The sequence below is a fragment of the Glossina fuscipes genome, unplaced genomic scaffold (genome assembly GCF_014805625.2).
Source record: "Glossina fuscipes isolate IAEA_lab_2018 unplaced genomic scaffold, Yale_Gfus_2 3, whole genome shotgun sequence".
Classification (NCBI taxonomy): Eukaryota; Metazoa; Arthropoda; class Insecta; order Diptera; family Glossinidae; genus Glossina; species Glossina fuscipes.
Window position 1 is genome coordinate 16,492,960 of NW_023998417.1, and position 15,614 is coordinate 16,508,573.

Genomic DNA, 15,614 nt, shown 5'->3' on the forward strand with positions numbered 1-15,614 from the left:
TAGTTCCGCTTCTATTTTATGATATGAAACATGCCGCGTTCTCCCAATCCTTTGAGGAATTATATCATTTGACAATTAGTTAATTCGAATCAGTGTTACGCAATGCTATGGGCTCTAGAGTTATTTATCAAGAAAATCACTCAAATCTTGGCCAACACCTAATATTTATCTTTAGATATTCAGAATTTTTTTTTTCGGATTAGAATTATTCGATTGATTGTCGAAATACACGGCTTCGGTGTGACAAACTTCTCAAACAGCATAAATAAAAAATGTTAAACTAGTAGTGTAGCGGTGAAGAGATTTGCACGAAGACCAAATAGCCTTATGATCGAAAATTTTTTACTTCATACATAATTTGGTTTCTCTCCGTAAACCACGAGAGCATTATAACCAATAGAAAAGGAGTCAAGGTAAGCCTACATACACTTTATTTACCATGTCTCGGTGGGTATATATACAAAACACCACTTGTGCATATGTACATGTATTGACATATTCTTTATAAGTGTATATTGTATAAATAAATTTTTTCTTTTTCTGAGTTAACTTAATCGGTAAGTCGTTCTCCGAGGTGTCATTAATTTTTGCAGCCATCAACTAAAGAAAAACAAACAAATTTCACGAAATTTATGATGTCTAAATAGAAGGCAATATTTGACAATAAAGAAAACCAGCTTAAGAGATGACAGCTATGTGTTCATGCTTCAGTATAGAAGCAAAAATAAGAAAGAAAATAAATAAATGCATCGATCGAAGAGGAGTTTAATGATATATATGCAAAAAAAATATTACAAACTGGAAAACATTGAGCAAACAACATATTAGTAGTTAAAGTAACTTTATTAAGCAGAGATTGAAAGTTTACAAATTTTTTTTGCCGCAATTTTCATAAGTATCAAATTCTAGCGTTCAAATAAAAGTTAGAGGAGCCAATCAACCGAGCAAAACCAAAATTGCTGTTAATATTTATAATGAATGTGTGCGTAATTATGCATTATATACCGTAACTATAATAAGTAACAACTGTGTCAATAATTTTGAGCTTTTATTATAAGTGAACATGTATTCGTTTGTCAAACCAGATCGGCTCATTAAAATGTAATAAAATAACAGCTTTTTACAAATTTGTTGTCGCTTTTTGTTTACGATGAAAACCAGTATAGTTCCTATTTGTATTTTGTTTTGCAATTTTGCCAATGACTCATTGTTAAATGAGGCAATCAATTCAAAAGCCAGCAGTTTGTGTTTCACTTTTCTTGTTCGATTATAACTCTAGAATTTTAATGAGGTAGACGACAACATGGAATAAAGCCAAATACTGTACTACAAATGGCTCTACAAAAATTTATTTATACAATTTTTTTTCAAACCCACTTTGAAAGAAATTTAAGTAGAATGTTATTTTTATTCGGAAACAAATTCGTAGGAGCAAGACTTGAAAATGGTCTCACTAACCTAAATTGGCAAGTAATACATTTTTGTATTTATTATGTAATCATTCTACAACTTTATCTAACTAATTTTGTTCACAATAAGTGTAGGAAAATTAAAAGTTGAATAAGGACGGTCTATCTTATCTATATGATTATACAATGTGTCAACGGCATAGCTCCTTTGCGGTAGAGCGTTTACAAAATTTACAGCATGCCGTGCCGCATGACAAAAGAAAACGTTGTTTTGCTCGTGCTTAATTTTTTTCTCTTCTTTTGTTTTAAATATATGTTGAGCGAGAACTTAACATGGCAAAGTACTACGCGAAATCTGTCCAGAACTTCAGAAACAAACAAAACTAATAAACTCTAAATATACAGCAGGACTCTTTTCATGGTGTTCTCTTGCACAACAGAGTGACTTAGCCAGAGAAACCATTATGACTAGGAATTTTTCTTTTTTCTTCGTTCCCTCAGCATAACGGGAAGCCGCTATTCTTGCAAATATGATTTTGCCTAACGGCAGACCGTTATTACGGTCTTATTTGCTATATTTTGATAGAGTAGTGGTCAAAGCAGACCGACAGAAACCTTCGCTACAACTGTGCACGTACGTTACAAATTTAACTAGATTCAAAAAATCTGACTGTCTTTTATCTATATTATTAGATGCTTTAATGATTGGGAGATATATAAAATTTTTCAAGTATTTGTATTGTAACAGCTTTCTCTCTATAAATGAACTCCCCTGCCCATCCGTTTTTTCAAATTACTATTGTAGTCTTATGTGACTTATTTAAAAACTAAGTCTGTCTCAAAGTTTATCTTATGGCTCCTTTAGTATTTATCTTCAAAATGTTTTGTAAAAGTTATTGTAAAATTCCAATTCGAATTGCTTTTTTGAAAAATTATGTTTCGTGAACAACGCGTATTTAGTTTGCATATTTACGTTTGTTTTAGAACTATATTGTTTTATAGAAACTTTATTTAACGAGCAAACGAGCTGAGCGGTTCACATTTTATGCAGCAGATGATGTAATATATTTATGAATGTTTCGCTTCCTAAATCGACCACTTCTCGAGTTTTTTTTAAATCTAATTTAAAAGCGTCTGAATCATGCCTAGCTAAACATACTTAAAATAAATTTCGCTAATGTGACATTTTTTTTCATTTTGAATAGTAAATAATTTATTTCAAATGCCAGTCTTATTAACTTCAATGTAAATGATAATAACAAGCGAATAATGGCGATTTTGGTTTTTATTACTACTCACGTGCCTTTCAACAAAGCAATTGAAAGTTAAACAGGCGCCAATTTTACCGCTAGTTAGTAATTTATTGGCGATCCGAGTAGTATACAAACAACTCATTCAGCCCACGTTTAAAATTACGTTATGAGAAAATTGAATTCGCATCCTCCTAAAGAAAATTTTTATAATGCAATTGACTTTAATCAAATCCTGCTAAGACCGGAAGTAAAAAAGAAATGCTAATTCAGTACTTAAAAAGAAATGTGCAAATCTATGATGGCGATGTCAATGAAAGTGCGATTAAAAAATCTCTTCAGGTATAAGAACGGCTGCCGTCGAATCATTTTACCAGCTATGGAGTGAGTTATACACTTAAGAGAGTGTGTTGAATTTAAATATATAAACAAGGACATTATTGTCGGGCATTGTCGACTTCTACGTACCTTACCAAGACGCGCGACTATGTGGTTTAATTTAGGTCCGCATAACTATACTCTACATCACTTGTTGTATAGGGCATACTAAGTTAGTGCTGACTTACGTAACAGCCAGAAAAGTTTAACATAGCCTTTTAAGTCACCTTTTATTATATCGACCGTTTCAGAAGCTTGTTTTTAAATCGATCTAAGTTTGTCTGACCGTGTGCGTCTGTTCTGTGGTCAAGCTGTAGGCCGCAGTTTTTGAGATATTTTAATGATATTTGACACACAGACGAGTTTTGGACCAAGAACAAACATTGTTGAAAATGTTTCGGACCGACCGAAATTTTTAAAATTTCGTCACAAATATCGCTTGGAAACATTACGTAGCAAATCTGAATTGATGTAAAATTTTGATATGGGTGGGCCAATTTTTTGAGTTCCTTGTCTTATAACCGTTCCTATGGAAACTGAATACGGTAAAAAGGCACAATTTTCAATACTTCTTGATGAAAACTTGTTCATAGCATGAATTTGACATAAAAATTAGGATTATCGAATTTGGACAGCGTATATTTCTAGTTTTTGGATTTCAGCCCACACAAGAAATCTTATGAAAAAATAAGACTTTATATGCCAAAAGGTCTGGCTGGAACATTTCAATTTTATTTTTTGTTGTATAAATTATAACATACAGCAATAAAATTTAAATGCGTTTAGTTATTCTTATGGAAATACATATGTTGCGCTGAGTAATAGATGGTTTTTGGATGTTTTGTAAATGTGATCCAAAACTTTTATCCAAAACTTTTCGAAGTGTCCAAGTTCGCAAAAGTTTGAAACTTTTTGGATTTTTTCTCATAATCGTGACGATACGCATGTAAATGTAAAAGTTTAAATGGGCTGTACAAAGAATATAAATACACAATTTTATTTCCATCCATTTCAATCCATCTAGCGATGGATTCTGCGATTTACTCCTTATTTCGGGCAAGGAGTATGATTGTGCTGCATAAACTTCGCCGCAACTACTTTTTTGCTGCATTTCTTTTTTAACTTTGACCTACACAAATTATAATTACTAATAGGTATTACTTAATATTTCAAGCGATAATAATTTTGATGAAAATACTTAGATGTTGAAAAAATTGTGGCTTTTATATTTATTTCATCGTTAATTTGCTTTAAGGCTGATAGCGTTTTCTCCTTCAAAATAAAGACTTAACTGCCACGACCAAGCGCCTGTTTAAACTACTCGAGAGCGGTTCTTTAGTAATACTTCAAGCCTTTTCTTAGTATTTCCTAAAAATTGTTTTCGTTAATTTCTTCTTCATAATAGACTTTTGTGGCACCAGAAAATGAAAGCATTGAAAATAATTATTTTCTTTTCTTCACATTTTTGAATTTGCGTCTTGAATGTTATTAGCGAATTTTTATATCCATTAATTATATCAAATATGTGCTCTTAGTTACAATACTTCACTGCACTTTCCCTTTGTACTTGTTAGTCGTCGGCAAAATGTGATTGATAAACTTTAGTAAGTATAGTTCAACTGCTATAAACTCACACTTGTTCGTTTTTCTGTACGAAAATTAAGCAAATATGCAAACAAGTACAGAGCATATTTGCCAATACAAATTCATTGACATTTTAATTTTAAATTTGCTGGTTTGTGTTCAACTATTTTATGTTGCTTCTCTATAACAATAACAACATCGATAATTTAAGTTAAATAACAGAAAGATGTTAAAAAATGTTCATAACTTTTTTGCTTAATTGTGAAAAGAGAGAAAGTTAATTGGTTATTGTGTTTTGTAAAACAAAAAGCAGGTAAGTTAAACGTTATAGCTATAAGGTAAGAACGACCACCATTAAACATTCTGCATCATTTCGTTTAATATAATGCTCCACTTATTTTGGTTCCAAAATGTCAAAAATTATAGTCCGTTGCTACTTTAATGCGTACTTTTCCTGTTAACTTCTGTACAGAAAGTAGTTCCATAAGTACGCCTATGTAGTTCAAATTTGCGACGCATTCAGGGCTAATTTTCATCAAAACAACCAAAAATGATCTAGTGTTGTCAATAAAAGTCATATTTTTTTAAGAATATTTACCTGGGTAAGGTGCTTCATGAAAGTCACATTTTGTCCAACCTTCGGCATTTGTTGATTATGTCAAAGTGGACTCTTTTTAACGGCTTTTCTCGAAAATGTACAAAGTGTCCCTTTTTGCCACCCTTTTTATACAGTCTTTTATAAGTGGTGTGTTCGCAAAAATAATTCGATCCAATTCATTTTCAATATTGCCTGCAGGTAGGCCAAAACACGTCGGTGTAGACAATTTCACTAAAATATTTTGAAAATTTTGGCCTGCATATTCAACAAAACAGAGCATCGACTGGTATCAGACAGAAAGGACAACAAGTATGTTTAAACTAAAACTGATTCTATTATAAAATACGCAGGTTGTCGCAAGCCTCCCATGCAAAAATCCGCGTAAATAAAATTAACCTTATCATAAATTTGTGCAAAAATCAAAGGCACAGGGTATAATAACTTAAGACAGATCCACTTTTTATTATACCGGCCCATCCAGAATAATTTTTGGTACGATCCAAGCAAGTTGCTATCCATGTGTTTGTGCGTCCTAAAGACTGCATTTTTTGAGGAATTTTGATGAAATTTATTACACTGACGTGTTTAAGTCCGAGAACAGCACCTGTTTAAAATTAACCGCATCGCACAGCTTTTTCGAACACTTCCCTCCTAACATTTAAGCATATTTGACAAGCTTTCGACAAAAATCGGTAAATATTGGTGTTTTAACGTATCAAAATTGTGCAGAAAATATTCATAAGGTGGGCTAGTTTATTGAACCCTTCCCACGTAAACACTCTTACGAAGCGTAAGGATTTATATAATATATAATGAAGGAAAAAATCGTTAACGATATCAACGTCCCTTTTTAGCCACCACCGACCAGTGGGATTACGTTTATTTTGTTAAAAAAAAACGTTAGAGACCCCAGAAGGTACAATGTCCGTTTCTCCGTCCGTGGAAAGTCTGCGGTAGACATTCGCTAGGCTGCAAAAAGGAAGCTATCGATTTGAAATTTGAGATAATCGTTGGAAATTTCTTAACGTTGGGCTTAATAGGTTAAAGAACATAAACTGGAAGAACATCGGTTTTCTAGAGTTTTGCTCATTACGCATAAACTAAAGTATGCACTCTGCAGTAAGCAAAAGCATAGCATAAGTAGCCCACCCAAATGATATAGTATGGAAATTTATTCTTTTATTTTTTTTGTAGCGTTTTTTAGATATAAAAATTCGTTCACAACAGATAATAATTTTCTTACTTGTAGCATCATAACTTGTATAAAGTCTATGGAATTTTATAGTCACTTTCTCTTTTCATTTTCGTTATTTTTACAGATCATGACGTAATAGTAGTGATGGTTTGCACATTTGTGAATAACGAAATTGGAGATCGTAAATATGGCGTCGTCCTCGTCTTCTTCAATATGTACTCATTTTTCGCAAAATGCATGGAAAAAAGACTTATGTTCGAATTGCTTCAAGTCCAAAGATGAACATAAGCAACCTATCTTGGCGACAATTGCCAAATTCGCATGTGCCCCTGCCAATATTAGCGGTAGCAGTAACAGCAACCTACATTCCCATTTCTGCCTGAAAACGGAAAAGACTGATTATCCTAACAAACATAAAATGCCGGCAAAAACCTGCATTAAGAAATCAAATTTATCCAGCAGTAAGAACAAATCCCATAAGGTATGCTTTTTGAAAAACCTCTCCGAAGTAATCGGCTATGGTGGTGAATGGTCAGACGACTCAGATGATGATGAGGATTTTATGAATTTGGCAAATGATGAAGACGAAAAAGTTTCTATTAGTGACGATGAGGAGATAGTAGAATTGAGACGAATTACGCGTGCCAACACCGATTTCAATATGAATAACGGAAATTTGTTGGGTGATGCGCAAGAAAATATTAAAAAATCGTTCGCTGCCTTAAAATTGGGGGCTCCTCAAGTGGATAAGGAAGGTAAAAAGCAGACTTTGCAAATAAATGTAATGCCATTTGGAAGCAATCCTCCATCTTCTAACCAAACGTTAGTTAAAACTAAATTTGAATCAAAAATGTCCAATGCAAAAATCATACCTGTCAGCACTAATACATCAACAAGTGATAGCAGGTTTTCAAGAGATAAAAGCTGCAATCGCTTGCCTTCCAGTACACTTATCCCAAAGTCTTCTTCACCCGCTCCTATTGAATCATCCTATACAGACGGTACAAACAGTCCACCAATTGAACGAGCAATGGAAAAATCTTTACTTGATGAAATTTCTGAAACTTTAGAGAAGAAACAAAATGAAGCTAAAAACGTTTCAACTAACAGTTCTTCCCCTGCGACGAGGGGCACTAAAGTGAAATTTGAAATTACTAGCTTAAGCGACTCGCCGGAAAATAAAATATTTCTCGATCTTAAAAAGTCTATCGTACGTAATACTCCGATCAGTAAAGATCAAATCAAGCCTAAAGTAAATGTGTTTCACAAGTATTCAGATACCGAAAGCATAAGTTCGGATAATGAGAATGGCTTGTCTGCCTACTACGATGTGGTGGAATCTCAGACAAGTTATGAAAATCTTCCGGATGGTAAATGTGCCAGCAAAGAAGACTCTTCAGTTGCTCTGAAGAAGATGAACGATTCCACAGATGCATCCAACACTATTTACAGTACTTCCCAATACATAACTGATATGTTGCTTTCCTCGAAAACACGCGCTGCTTCTTACAATTTACATGAGGGAAATTTTATGACTAGTAAAATAACTTCGGATGGTTTGATAGTTACAAAATGTACTTCAGATGATACTTTAGATTCCACAACCAGTAGCTTTGACGGCAGCAGTGATGAAGAGACCTCTTACAACGTTATTCGTAGTGAATCCGATTCGGGAATAGGTATAAGTTTAACGAACGAGTATAAAAATGTCGCCATAACCGCAAACGATCGCAAGTGTGCAGATCAAATTGCGAAGAAGAAACTAAGTGCCAGCACTAATAATTCGGATTATGAGGACATCCAGATCACCGAACAGGAATCAATAATTACCGTTAAAGAAAACGATATTACGGAGAAATCTCGTGAATTGCATGGTGAACCGGATGGCAGTGCTGATCCGGACGGCAGCTTAGAGCAGAAAACAGAAACAATGCAAAAACTACCGGCTCTCCCCAAATCACCGCCTCCTACAAATGTTATGGATACCCGTCCTCCGTTTTTAAATCGATTTTCAAAAAATCAACCTAATCTGCTAACAAAAAAGCCTGATTTACCTGTGAAACCAGCAGTTACTGCTTCCCAAACTCTTTTAAAAACATTTATAGCAAAAAAACCCGAAGAACCGCAGCAGATGAAAAGCCAACTGCAAACAACTACATCGAAGTCGCAAGAAAACTTAAACCTAAATGACTGCTCAAAAGAAGAATTTAAATTGAAAAAAGGCAAAGCTCCAAATCCGCCTCCTGAAACAAAATGTCACGGCTCATCTGCAAGCGATAAAGATTATAGCACCGAAATCGAAATTGTAGAAAGAGAGAAAAGGGAATTAACAAAAGAACAGGGCGCAAATGAAGGAGAATTACATAAAGTTCATCCTTCATCCAGCTTCAGAGAAAAATCCTCAACCCTATTTCCTTCATCTTCCGAATTAACACATTCTATTTATCCCCGCAAATTCACCAGTAACACTGCCGTTAATGGTGATAATAACTGTGGTACTGTCAGTAAAGCTATGGCTGCTCATGTCTTAAAAGAAAAGGATAAACGTGAAAGAGCTGTAATTAATCCAAAATTCCGCAGTCTCAATACTTTTGTGACACAGCGCAATAACGCTATGAAAAATTTGCAATTGCAGAATGCAGCTATACCCAAAGGCGTAAAGCACACATCTGAACCTAGCCCCAGAAATCAAAATAATCTCTCCATATCCGAAGAATGTTTGACAGAATCGACTGGGCAACCGGTTACTAGTTCAGCGTCGGTAACAAATTTGACTGCAGTCCTTGCCCACAATACTGTCGATAAACCGAAATCGAATCCGGGAAGCAAAACTAAAGCTAAATTTTCTATTAAGAAATTTTTACGAATGGGAGTTAGCAACAACAAAACTTCCTCAGAAAATTTGAGTAAACCCAATAAAGAAAGCATTTATTCAGAGATATGCACAGGCGAAGAAGCTAACATTTGTGGAAAACCACGTTTAGTTATTATACACCCAATCGATATTAATCCTACGGCTGTGGAAGTCGTTACGGATATAACAAAAACTGGCGAAACAATAGCTGCTCAAACGGTGGCAGTCGTTACATCGAAACCACCAGCACCGCCACTACGTTTAACAGATGGTCAACGTGTCCAGGACATTAATAAACCAGCTCGACCTCCACCGCCCAGAAGCGCGGAGCTACACAAAAAACAAAAGATAACTTTAATGGCTACTTTAGCAAATTCAGGGATTACGCCAGAATCAAAAATTAAGAGCTATAACACACACATTACAGGAGATCCGCCATCAAAAGGCATAACTAAAAGTAGATCCGATAATGTTTATGCTAATTTAGGTAAGTAACTGCGTGTTGACTGGCAAACGAAAAATCTTTCACTCTCGAACGAATTGTGCACATTCTGTTTCTTATGACGTCTGATTCTTTAACATAGCAAAGGAACAAACAAGACATCATGGTATAGCATTCACCTCATCTGACTAAGGATTCGAAATTCTGTTGCAAATCGCTGAGATAAAAAAATGTAACTTAACTATAAAATGACTGTAAGCAAAGTGTTAGTTTATGAAACACTCAAGTTATAGAAACGTGAGGAAAATATGTTTTCCTGTCTACTTTTGTAGAAGAAACAATTTCCGACCATCGTTTATTTAAAATCTACCGGAATTGCTGGAAGACTTTAAATAAATGCTGTTTTCTTTTCTTTAGTTTCTTTGGAACTAACAAAATTTTCACGACCTGCGCGCTTCCCTATCAAAACGCTGCAACCATTATCTCAATATTTTAATTTGGCGTACACTTTTCTCCAATTTGCTTCAAGTTATTTGACGCGTTTTCAATCTCGCGTAAATCTGGGGTCCCAGCTTTATATTGTACGCATAAGTTTTTCGTGCAGCGCGTAACTGTGGCTTCAAAATATTATTCAAGACATTGAAAATAACTTTGCGTAGCATATATTTCTCAGAAGTGAACAGCTTTTATCAGTTTCCACTTTACTGGAATTATTGGTAAGAAAGGTAAAGAAATTGTGAACTGTTTAGTAATTGGTTGGAATTGAATTATCTTCTCATGAATTAGTTTATAGAAAACATTTTTATTATGTCGCAGCTTTTGAACTACTCTAAAAATTTTTTGTCTGCGTTTTTCAAAATATTCAATCATTTTTAAATAGCATGTGGGCATAAATTTTATATTATATACGTGAGCTATATAGAACAAGTGAGCTTCCATTTTTACATCCAGAATAGAGAAGAAACTTCATAAAATATATATTCTAATAAATTTATACATTTAAAATAAATGAATCGCCGTTAACCCACATTCTTAGACACGTAATAAGTGTGTACTTACCCAGCTACAGAATTTATCGCATATGTTGGAAAAACAAAGATATAGATTAGTTAACTAACATAAACATCATACTATTATACATTGCCATGGTCATCAGGATGATGTAACAGGTTTTTGTATATGAACAACAAGATATTATATTTGGACAAGTTTCAAATCTGTTTGTGCGGTGTTAGCAAATCTTTCACAATACTTAACGCTTCTCTGATCTCCTCTTCAAAGTTTATTTTTTCTCTTCTTCTCAATCCATTTTCGATAATGCGTTGCTGGGTACGTAAAAAGTTAACGATGTCACATATGTACATCTTATGGTTCATGTAACCCAGTTAACGTCGAATGCTTCATACTTCTCGTTTCTTCCTCTCTGAATTTTGATTAAATGCTGGGCTTTGCTGTTGCCTGTGCTAAAAGAAATGATAGGATGGTATGCCTGTTGTTGTTGCTATCAACCCATGCCTCTATCCAGTAAAGTAAACTTGTCTGTACATGTTCATATCGATATTGCCTTTGCATTTCGTTTGCTTATGCTTTCAATTAAAGTCTGTTGGTATATATATCGTTCCGATAACACGCCATGATTATGACCAAAGCACATTGATACTATTGTCATATCCACATGTTTACACATGTTTAAAAGTATGCATCGCCTATGTATTGGTAGCTAGTTTCATATTGAGGTTAATAGGTGAAACGTTGCTTTGAAGGTCATATTCTTCTCTTTTCAGGTTTCTTAGTTTTTTTATTTAGCTAAGATTTGCCGATAAATCTAAGTAAATGGAGGACGTTGGATGCAATATGGTTGTGTGAAAAGAACTTTTTAGTCATATCTGCGTTTTCGGAGAAAAGAATGGTTTAAAAGAACGTAGATTAGTAAGAACCAAAATGGCAACATTAAAAAGATCTGAATCTGGTAAATGTTGTTAGCAAACTGCTGAATATCATAGCTAAGAAGTTAGTGGGTTCGCTTCTAGTGACACTATTTAATAATTTTGTAGGGTTGAAATAAACAGTCTTAATTGAAAACAGATCTACCGAGCAAATGCATAAATAAGCGAAAAATTGTAGCATAACAGATATTAATTTGAAATCTGGAGCAAATATTTCTGGATAATCCTTTTTTATCTTACAGTAAGTTTTCAAATTCCGGCTTTACTTTTCCAATTCACGCGGGTATCAGAAAAATTACTTTTAGTCTCATGCGACTTGAAGGATTGCTTTTTTTTAATTTGCAAATGTGACCAATTGACAAAAATGTGTTAAATATTTAGAAAGCTTTCATACCTTCTTCTTAATTCGCTAGGTGAAATCCGCTCGGCGATAGCACCACGCAAGCCTGAACGTACTGCCAGTATGCGTGAGCGCGAAGCTCAATTGGAATTGGCTCGTAAACGACGTATTGGCGGGGGGTGCACCGTCGAAGGTGGAATGCCAGAAACTATTGACAACTGTGATACTGTCTCGATTTGCTCGTCAAATGAGGAAAATGTATCTACACTAACACCAGTAGAACAGCAGCAACAACAACAAGAACAACAACTACATCCGACATCTGCAAATATGAATGATTCCAATAAACCAAATCATTCTGGCAAAAATACCTTCAGTCCGCTAATGACTATGAAGCGAATCGAAGGCAAGCCCCCCAGTGGAAGTGGTCGAATAAGTACATTCGAACGAAAAAAAAATGAAGCAAAAATTAATATATCCAATAAATTGGAAATATTCGATAATCTTGTCAACGGTACTAACATTGTCGCCCCCAATATTTGCAATAGTTTGGAAAATTGCCCCAACAGCATAAAGGATTCCGTACGTAAAATAACAAGTACTATCGACAGTTATCTAAAAGATAAACGAAATTACGAGAATTTGTATGAATGTGTAAAAGATCTGCCTAGCCCACCAGAACATCCAGCTCGTTCAAGTGACTTGCAAACAAACCAACGTCTCCTACAAACAACTAAGCGTAATAATTTATATGCGGATACTGTATCCGTCGCAAGTTATACTCGAAGCGAATATGGGCCAGCTCGGAACTATGGTTTAAATAATAGTTTAGGTATGAAAAGAATCGACAATTAAAGGTGCCTTCAAATTTCAATTAAATACCTTTTTGTTTTTTTTGTATACCCAGCAAATATCGCTCGTATGACGTCCTCATCGTATTGTGGCAGTGAAATGGGCGATTTAGATATATATTCGCCCTATAGTTATTATGGAAGTGAGACGGGCGGTGATATTGTTACGGATATTAATGACAGTGTTTGGGGAACGCCGGCGGTGAGGAACAGAATATGGTAGCCTTACAAAACAAAGGAATTAATTAAAAGCTAATATTTTTTTAGGCTTCTACGAATCGGGCGAAGACCGTGAACCGTTTGCGTATGCGCAAAGGCCGCAGTGTAGTACATAAAACTATAGAGGATAATTATTCGGCAGTCGTAGGAGCTAATCATGAAGCTTTGGCACAGGTGTTAGAGCAAGTAAGGAAACGAGTATCTTTGAATACACGACTTATGTTTCAATTTTTATCATTTTTGAAACACATCTAATTCTGTTTAAAATGCAGCTACAACAAGCACGCATAACATCGCCTGCCTTGAGACCCTTAGCCAATGCCATTAATTTGCGTTTTGAGGATTTTACAATTTTGGAAGGGGTTCAAGCATTTGTAGTAGGTAAAAAAGCATTCCACGCAGCTATTTGGGCGTCAGTATCCGTCACGTTAGCGCTTTCTGCTGACTGTAATCAATTAGCTGGCGCCGGTGGTGAGCTTAACCAATTATCGGGCAGTATATCCGGCGCTCTCAATCCCATTACGGAATTTTGTGACCTGGTCCCCAGTTACCATTTGCCTTTAATGCCGTCAACTGAGTTCACTTTATTGCAAGCCACAATATCTGTCCTACCACGTTTGCAGTTGGATACTCTGCTATCCATCGGAGCAATCCTAAAGGGCAAATCTCAAATTTTAGACAAAAGCAACTACAATTTCCGTGGTTCAATACCCAACTTAACCATATCAAAGGAAAGTAATAACACTAATGTCATAAGAAATGGAGTATCCGTGCAAAACCTGACTACGTTAAATGAAGAAGCCATGGATAAAATGAACACAGAAGAAGAAAATGAAACTAACATTCCAAACATTTTGAACGGGGCGCCAGCTTTTGATGATGTTATGACAAGAGAAGTCGCCTTCATAATGCTACAATTAATAAACGGCATGAAGAACTTGCAGATTAAGGCCATCGAAGAAATGCCTTTAAGCCTTTCAAATGTGGTGCTTTCGAAAGAAGTGGATAATAAAGATTCCCAAGCCAGACTTTGCGTGCTACAAGGGTAGGCCTTTATTAGCAAATAAATTAGAAAATATTGGTTCAAATATGTTTAAAGCAACGATTTCCTTGCATCTTTAACAGCAACAATCACCAAGAAGAAGATGAACCTATGGGTACCTTATGCAAATGCGCACATATTGCTTTAACCGAAATGTTGCCGCCTACAAAAGTGTCCAACGTTATAGGCGAAATTTTGTTGCAAGAACGCGCCGAGTCATTGTCAAAATCGAAATCAGTCTTAGAATTTATATTGTGGGGTCCATCCGATGTAGCTTTAACCGGTTCTACGAAAGAACGTGAATCGGCCTTACAACGCTGGCTAGACTTAGAACGTGCGACTGTATTGCATGGCTTAGTACGCACTCGTGTCGAACTTACCGTCTACGATGAATGTCATTTAATGTTTTTAGTACGCTCAACAGCCAAGATTATGAATGATGCCGCCAAAATCGTGAACAATGATTAAGGACAACGTAACTTGAAGATTAGACATCCACAAGAAGATCAACTTACAAAATATAAATAAATACGTACTACAGCTATTTGAAAACAAAAAAGTTAATGAAACTGCTTTATAATATTATAACGTGTCACAGCTTGCTTTCAATATTGTGCCAAATTTATATCGCTTTTCATCTTTTATAAGAAATGTAAAAATTTGTTCTGTATTCTTCACATGATTAGTTATTATTTTAATTTTTATTGCTATTTTAAAAAATAATATTATTTTGAATAAATATATTATCATATGTGTGGTTATAATTGCATAATATTTCTGATGTACTTGTAGAACCAAAACTTTATTTCAAAAAAAAACTTTGTATTTCGCCTCTACTTATTAGTTAATTATATCTAAATGAAATTGCATTGGTGATTGGACTATAATAAGTTAATAAAATATATTAAACCTTTTTATTCCCCCATGCACAAATTTGTCACATTCAAATAATAAATATATATTTGTAAACTTTTGAATGGCAGGATCACAAATTTAAAAAATGCAAAAGAATTAACCGAAAAATGCGAAGTTCGTCGAATTTGAAAAATCAGTAGATGATAGCTTTCTGATATCAAATGTGTGATGTCTACAAATACATCTTTGGAGAGCAGATAAAACCCTTAGTTTTTGAAATTGTAGAACTATAAGACAGTGAAACCGCCGGAGTGAGCGGACGAACGAAAATTTTAAAATCTAAGAACATATTTGGTTTCTTAGTCCCAGCAGAGCTCTAAACAATCGAAACTCTTAAACATAAGCCTGATCGTTGCTTAAATATTACGTCAACTGAAATTGGCTTTACACTATCGTAAATTATAAAAATGTGCAAGCTTGGTTTCTCAAGAGATTTTTTTTAAAGATGCGTTGTTCCTAATAACTACTAATATCGAGGGAAAGAATAGACAAAAGCACATCATTAGAAAAGCAAACCTAGAGTAGTTAACCCACAAATTACTATAGAAGCGGAACCTGTTGCTTTGAATTTTCACAAAGATAAGGTCTTAA

The 15,614-nt window shown here is 34.7% G+C and overlaps 1 protein-coding gene across 1 annotated transcript in view; it reads left to right on the forward strand.

Annotated features, from left to right (window-relative positions):
- The window catches only part of LOC119634443, a 40,865-nt gene extending 25,484 nt beyond the window's left edge, over positions 1-15,381 (forward strand). Inside the window, exons 2-7 of the mRNA XM_038028633.1 lie at positions 6,539-9,755; positions 12,070-12,828; positions 12,904-13,049; positions 13,115-13,252; positions 13,339-14,111; positions 14,192-15,381. Coding sequence (XP_037884561.1) covers positions 6,602-9,755; positions 12,070-12,828; positions 12,904-13,049; positions 13,115-13,252; positions 13,339-14,111; positions 14,192-14,576 — 5,355 coding nt within the window. The 5' untranslated portion in view covers positions 6,539-6,601 and the 3' untranslated portion in view covers positions 14,577-15,381. The remainder of the gene's footprint in view (positions 1-6,538; positions 9,756-12,069; positions 12,829-12,903; positions 13,050-13,114; positions 13,253-13,338; positions 14,112-14,191) is intronic.
- Positions 15,382-15,614: the final 233 nt, after the last annotated feature.